Source organism: Etheostoma cragini, chromosome 2 (assembly GCF_013103735.1).
Source record: "Etheostoma cragini isolate CJK2018 chromosome 2, CSU_Ecrag_1.0, whole genome shotgun sequence".
NCBI lineage: Eukaryota > Metazoa > Chordata > Actinopteri > Perciformes > Percidae > Etheostoma > Etheostoma cragini.
The window spans coordinates 18,787,055-18,794,554 of record NC_048408.1 but is presented as its reverse complement, the minus strand read 5'-3'; the positions used below and the strand labels follow the sequence as shown (position 1 = coordinate 18,794,554).

The window sequence follows — 7,500 nt, the reverse complement described above, 5'->3', positions numbered from 1 at the left end:
AATCATAATGTTAAAATAAAATGATTGATTGAGAGTTAATGTGCAGAAATTACAGTATGTAGGCCAACATGTGCATGGTTTCTCCTGGCTCAGCATGGGCTTTTGGTGGGGGGGGCAAGACTATGCACCGCAGTGAGCATGATCGGTATGCGTACAGTAAATTAACCTTATTTTTTATTGACAGAATTCTATGCAGTTGACAAATATATATATATATTTTGCTTGAGTAAATGAAGCCCCAATTAGCATACCGGTTAAAAAATAATATTAATATTTAAGAGAGTCCAGGACAGCCTGACTCTGGAGATATAACTGAGATTAGCTCTTATATTCAATTTTTTGTTCTGCTTGTTCAATGGTTGTTTATTAAATAGCATTTAAACACATTTAAGAGAAGATTTCAATGGGGGGGGGGCTGATGAGTTCTTGGTGGTAATGTTCCACTCAGAGTGCTAACAAGCTGTACAGATCCACAATTGCAAGTTGTTTGGATTCTTCATTGTGGGGCCATGTTGGATGGTCTCATCTCCCGAGAGGCTAGCTCCTGCTGAGCCCCTTCAGGTACCATTCTCACACTCAGACTGCCACCACCTGTGGTGCTCGGGTTCACACGGAACTTTCTATTAACTGGGCGTACAGCCCTGAGAAACTGCCTCTTGAAAGTCTCACTGAGGATAATGTAGAGGAATGGGTTGATGCAACTGTTAGCATATCCCATGCTAATGGCTATGTTGTAGGCATAGGAGAAAGCTACGCTTGGCTTCTGCACCCCTAAATGGATCAGCTGAAGGATGTAATATGGGGCCCAACAGATGAAAAAAGCCAGGCAAATAGCAACTGCCATCCGGGTCACCTTTCTGGTGCGCACCCTCAAACTCCATGGAGGCAGTGGTGCAACGCTAGTGGACATGTGCTGGAGGATTTTGAAAAACACCAGGCAGATGATGGCCAAAGGTATAGCAAAGGCCAAGAAGAATTGGTAAAGTGTAAACCAGTATATGTCAGTGACTGCATCAGGCAGAAGGAGAGCACAGGCCACTAGGCCATCAGGTAGAGGCATCAGGCCTGAATACATCCACACAGGGACTATGGTGAGTAGGGACAGACCCCACATCAGGCCAATGACCAGTGCTGCGACACAAGGGGTGCGGATGTAGTTGAAGCGGATGGGATGGACTGTAGCCAAGTAACGGTCGAGGGTCATTGCAGTGAGGATGTAAGTACTGACAATCTGGCTATTGGAGTCAAGCGCAGTGATGACTGTACACATTTCGGCTCCAAAGTGCCAGGTGCCGTTGCCCAGCAGCTGGTGGATGAGGAATGGCATACCAAGGAGGAACAGGAGATCAACAATTGACAAATTTAAGATGAATATGTCTGGAACAGTTTGCTTGGCACGGCACTTGGTCTTTTTCATTATGGTGTAGATGACAATACAGTTCCCCATGATACCCAGAAAGCAGATGATGCCAAAGATGACAGGGAGCATGGCACTGCAGTGAAGAGCCCCATCTACAGCTGGAGACAAGAAGAGAAGGGAGCATGTATAAATCATGGTGTATGATGTGAAATCTTACATTGAATCAGTATGGACAGTGTTCAATACAGTCATGATGAAGTCACAATAGTATATTACCAATAGTAACAATACTAGTTTGTTGGGGGATTTTTACATGAGCACACCTATTGTCACATACTTCATAGAGCACTTGTAAATCTTCTCTCCATTGACTTTAGGATACTGGAATTTTCTGTAGATGCGCATGTTTGTTGGCTCTTCCAACACAGCACAAAGCAAAGCCAGATGATGATTGGGGCAGAAAATATCTAATGCTAAAACAATTATTACCAAACCCAGTCAGTGACTTTAACAGTAACATAACACAAATGATTCATTGATGTAACAACAGGGAAAGGACACTCCAATGGTTTTTGACTTTATATTTTGCTGGGGAGGAATAACTGATGACTATCCTCTGTTACATTCATGTTTACAGTGTGCATGGAATTTATCACCTAACTATCTTTATGGTTTCTAAAGTTTAGAGTCCAATTTCTTCAGTGTCTTTCTTTTATATGTCCATATAAACGAGGGAGTAAAGCGTCCAATATGTAAAGAAGGAAACTTGGCATCTGTAAAAAAATAAAATAAAATAAATAAAAGTCATGGCAGAAATAAATTATAGTCTAAAAATATACATTTACAAATTAGCCTACTTTGCTTAACTGAAACCATTCAACGAGTCACTGCAAACGAGCAGTTGTACATTAAAAGCGAGCAGTGGAAATAAACATGACTTAGGAAATGTATATTTTAGCCCATGAGAGAGAGGGAGAAACGATATATTTACGCAACATATTGCGTTGTAGAAAATTGATCTTCAGGGTAAATTTCCTGAGTTCACATTCTGCTCACTTTTGAGGCAAAGACTAGGCTACAGCTGTTAATTTGTGCAAATAATTTGCCCAATCCTTGAATGGTGTGATGACGGTTCAATTCAGAGCAGTCGTCGGTAAAGGTACGATCTGAATGCGTAATTACCCTAAAACATATGTGTTTAAGGTAATTATGCATTCAGATCGTTTCATTACAGCTTCTTTCTTTTTTCTTTTTCTTTTTTTTTACAAATACTGTGTTTCACGTTCTCATACTTTCACAGAAAGCTGCTGCTCACTTTGTATAAAATATGAACAATGCGTATTCCCCATTTGTGCATCAGTAAATCTGTGATCGTCCTTGCGGTCTGTTGAAGGAAATTGCCGTGAAAGCGCATCTATCTGAATTACTCCTGAAACGCGGCAAGCCAGGCTGCACAACTTAGACCAAATCAAGCCTATCGGTTATGTGCAACCTACCTGTTGTTGTTGAATTAGTGTCTCCGAGGAAAAAAATACTATCGTTTAAGAAATCCATGGGTAGCCTAAACAAAACAGCAAGTGCCTGAATTCTTCCCAAGTAAATTGCATCAGGGTAAATCCTGTTTTAAAAAATGAAATCCAGCACAAGCAGTGTGTTATTCTGTAAGCATGCACTTCTCTGTGCCGTCAGTGACGAAAATGTCGTTCAACTGTATAATGATAAAGAGCCTGTGAGAGCATCTTGACTCGGAGTCTGTGACGCTCTCATAGAGCTGCAACTGCGCTAAAGGTGTCAGTCAAGCTGGCTAAAATTCGATCAGAATATTGATTGCCTACCTATCCCCTAGAAGAGAGAGTGAGGGAATATGTATGTGTGTTCTGTGTGTACGTGTGTTCTGTGTGTGTGTGTGTGTGTGTGTGTGTGTGTGTGTGTGTGTGTGTGTGTGTGTGTGTGTGTGTGTGTGTGTGTGTGTGTGTGTGTGTGTGTGTGTGTGTGTGTGTGTGTGTGTGTGTGTGTGTGTGTGTGTGTGTTTATATGCGTCCATGCGCTAAACCTCCACTGGAACATTAGTAGGCCTATCCTAATTTGCAATCTGTTGCAAACAGAAAGGAAACTAGGATTAATTAATGCTTGCGTCCACTGCAACAGTATTAGTAACATCATGCATTTTAAACATGTTTCACACTCCCTGAAGAAGGGTGTTTGAATAGTGAAATATTGCCTCATGCATGTGCAATAGAGTAGCACACCTCCACAGCTATAGCACAGATGAAAACCAGTTAAACTTGTCCACTGGCATCCACTGCTGCCTATATCTTGCATAGTCTTTGGAGTAATGAAGTACAGAGTAAGGGAGTTTATGCCTAAGCCAATGAGATGCTATAACTGCCAGGTATTTGGATGGAATCTCAAAGGCAAGAAAAGATGTGCTAGTTGTGGGGGCGAGTATGAATATGGAAAATGTGGCGAAGAAGTGAGACTTAAGTGTTGTAGGCTAATTGTGGAGGGAATCCCAGTGTGGCCTACTGGTGGTGTGAGATATTAAAAAAAGAATCGGAAATGCAGCAGATAAAGGGGAAATCATTTACAGCACAAGCAGTGTGTTTTTCTGTAAGCACACACTGCTCTGTGCCATCAGTGACAATAAGGTTGTTCATATATTGATAAAAAGCCTGTGAGAGCATCTTGACTCTGAGTCTGTGACGCTCTCAGTAGAGCTGCAACTGCGCTAAAGGTGCCAGTCAAGCTGGCTAAAATTTGATCAGAATATTGATTGCCTACCTATCCCCTAGAAGAGTGGGGTATTAACAAAAAAAACAGAAGTGTAGAAGATGGAGAGGAAGGAAAGGTTATCACATTCCAATATGCAGTAAAGTTGGCACAGATGAAGAATCAAAGGAAGAAAGCTGAAAATAATAAAGAGCAGTAAAGCTCTTGTCAGTAAAGGAAAAGCAATATAAAAAATGTCTGGAAAGAAAAGTAGAAGAGGACAAGAGGGGATACATTGAAGTAATGTGCTATACTGTGGTGACATTATTGCACACAACACACTGTGGGGGGTTGGAAGTGTGGCAATGGACAAATAACAGAGGAGTTATTGGATGAGAAAAAATGGTATGCACAAATGATGGGTGACAAGGATAGCCATTAACACAGGAAAGCTTGATCTCACATTGTTTAGAGTAATATGGCTGCTATTTATGACTTGTGTGTATTGGAAAAGAACCATCATTAGTAGTCATTACCCAGTGTGTAAGGTCCCTATGGAAAGGGCAGTGATCACAGATAGCAGGTGAGGGAAGTGGATGTTTGGAAAAGCTGACTCGGTGAAGTTTTAGGAGTGTGTTACCAGTGGTAACAGCCTTGGCAGCTGTTACCACTAACTGTCTATGGTTTTCAAGTTGTCACTGCCCAATGTGAGGAGCATGCAGATTTGAGTTGCGCATGCGTCACTTTGCGATCAAGTAGCGTATAAGAGGCTAACGAGAGACTTCTGTAATGTCAAAAATGGACCTACTTAACGAAGTTGGTTCAAGAAAAGACTGAAGGTTCAGAGTGGTAGGTCTACCTATCCATTATGCTCCACTGTTATTTGAATGATGCAAACTCCTGTCGCTGCCACACTGCTCTGAAGTTGGTTTTATACAGGGGGGAGGAAATGCATCCAAATCCATTTCAGGCATTTATTGATTGAGTCACAGACATGGTTAATGATTTAATCCTCTCTGACAGCCACACTGCTCCTCCTGTCCCTTGAGAGCAAAACAAAAGGTGAGGAAAGCACCACAGTCAGAAACACTGGTAAAATACACTCTGGTTTTCGGGGTGATCAATAGCGCTTTAACCTTGCAAAAATGTACAACCAAATAAAATTTAAAAAATGCTTCACTGCAGCACCAGCATATGAACACACCAAACACTCAGATGCATCATCTGTGTTGCGACTTTAAACTCTGCCAGTGTATTGGTCATAAACCTTCAGTGAGACTTCTCTAGGAAGCTTGTATCAGCATTTACTGATCCTCTCTTGTGTGTTTTTCGTTGAAGTAAACTGCAGAAGTGTTTACTGCACACCTTATCCTGCTTTGCCAGAACATCTACAAGCTGCGGAGTGAAGGAGGGTCTGGCTAGTCCACATAGCAGCATTCAGGGATGGGAGAAGACGTGCTCTGGTTTATTGGCATTTCTTTAAACAAATCACAAACTTCATGCACCACACAGAGGCTCTATAAAATAGTTGTGCAAAAGAAAACTTATAGTCAAGCAAGCTGTCTCAATTTACCCTGCAGAGCTCTGAGGAACAGTCAATAATAGTCCTTGTAAATTCACCAGAGTTTAAAATACCAACACGAAGATAGCGGAAGGAAATGGATAATAGATATTATCCATAATATTACTGTTGCAGTTACTGCAGCACCAGAGCAGTCCCAGAAGGGGAATGTCAAGGATGTAGACTTCTGCACATCTGAAGCAGGGAGTGAATCGTCAAAGAGAGGAATGTGTGTGGTGGAGGGAGAAGTGAGAGAGTGGCGGCAACCACGAGTTATAGTGAGAGAAACAATAACCTGTGCTTTCTGACCAAGGTGAGATAGGCTATATTTAGCAGGAAAAGTTATACCTCTCCTTAATTTTATGTTGTTTATGGAGAAGAAGAACCAGGAAATGAGTCAGGGGGTGAATGCAACGCTACCAAGCTGCGACATGTAGTTACATCTTTTTTTTAAGAGGTGCACGTCAGGCTCCGGCGTAGACGCAGAGGGGTCTGCGGGGGTGCGTCGTTCATTCGACGCAGAAGCATAGAACAGCCTTTAGCCTACTCATGGCTGGTGAAACAATCTATCATTCAGTCCAGATAGAGCTCCGATGTGTGTCGAAGGAAAATTTGAATGACGAAAAGAAGGCTTATTTACCTGACCCACAATAGGCTAATTAATGGTGATAGAATGCAAAACCGAGTTTATTTGTCATAGTTTAATAACGATAGTTTGATGGGTAAAATAGGCATACATAGACCTTCAAAGTCCCATTGACATCCCTTTCCTTTGCAAATCTCACAATTTGAAACTGCTGCTGAAAACAGGTGAATCTCAACAAAGCCAGTAGTTGACGTCAACTCAGTGGCTGTATCTTATTTGTTTCTAGTATGTAGGCTACCTTAGTTATGCCCCAAAATTGACCTACACCACTGACCTGAGACCAGCTAGTCTACTGAATAGATCTCAGAAATGTTAAACGTTGTTCGTCTGCTATTTCATTACTACATTTACTTCTGGTGTGTTTGTCCATCAGTGTCAGTCTGACAGCTTGATTATTAATCCTTTAACATTTTGTTAAAGGTGTCACTTTTGTGCGATGGCAGAATACAAGTAAGACATTTTCATTCGAACTCTGACATCACTGGGTCTCACTGCTTCTTATGATGCAACTTGATGAAAATACATGTAGCCTACCTAATGTTTTCAGTGTCTCCTGTGAAGTACAGCCGGAATTTGTAAACCTCCTGCATTTAATGGGAAGAAACTGTTATCTATATTTGGTGTTTGTGTCCACTTGTTGTTAATTGTTTTTCTGTGATAGCAAATTATTACCCTGCATAGTATGTGTTTTATGAATCATTATGTGCACTCAAGTAAACCTTGGGGAGAAGGGATAAAGTGGATTAGACCTTCTAAATTTGTATGATTGAATTGTAATGTTTCACAGTTCATGTTCTTTTCTTTGTGTGAATCATCTCCAACACCCAAAGGTTCATATTAAAGTTGAAAGTCTGTGACATTCTGTATGGTGCTTTGGGAGTTTTCAGGAATCATCTTAGACCAGAGTCATTTAAGTTGCCCTTTTCCCTTTTTGGCCATCCTACATCAACAAACCTGAGAGATTTTTCTCAACAAAAACTCCTCCAGGTAAACATTTTTATTTATTTTTTATTTTTTATCTCATTGTTTTTTTTTACATTATCACCCTCCTCAGGTGTGGCAATGATTCACTTTCTGATCATGCACAACGGTCCTGGAAAGTATTTTCTCTGGGTGGATGACTCAATTGCTTCCAAAAGTTCCAGAGCAGCTAATGAATGGATCTTGCAGTAAGATTATGTAAACTAGGTTTTTATATATATACTATGTTTTTATAAATATATA

At 40.9% G+C, this 7,500-nt stretch overlaps 1 protein-coding gene across 1 annotated transcript; it reads right to left on the bottom strand.

Moving 5' to 3' along the window:
* Positions 1–446: 446 nt before the first annotated feature.
* mchr1a (melanin-concentrating hormone receptor 1a) lies at positions 447–2,966 on the bottom strand. The gene is made up of 2 exons (XM_034896999.1): positions 2,857–2,966; positions 447–1,518 (listed from the first exon to the last, which is right to left on the bottom strand). The coding sequence occupies exons 1-2, from the start codon at positions 2,912–2,914 to the stop codon at positions 497–499; spliced, it is 1,080 nt and encodes a 359-aa protein (XP_034752890.1). The 5' UTR covers positions 2,915–2,966; the 3' UTR covers positions 447–496.
* Positions 2,967–7,500: the final 4,534 nt, after the last annotated feature.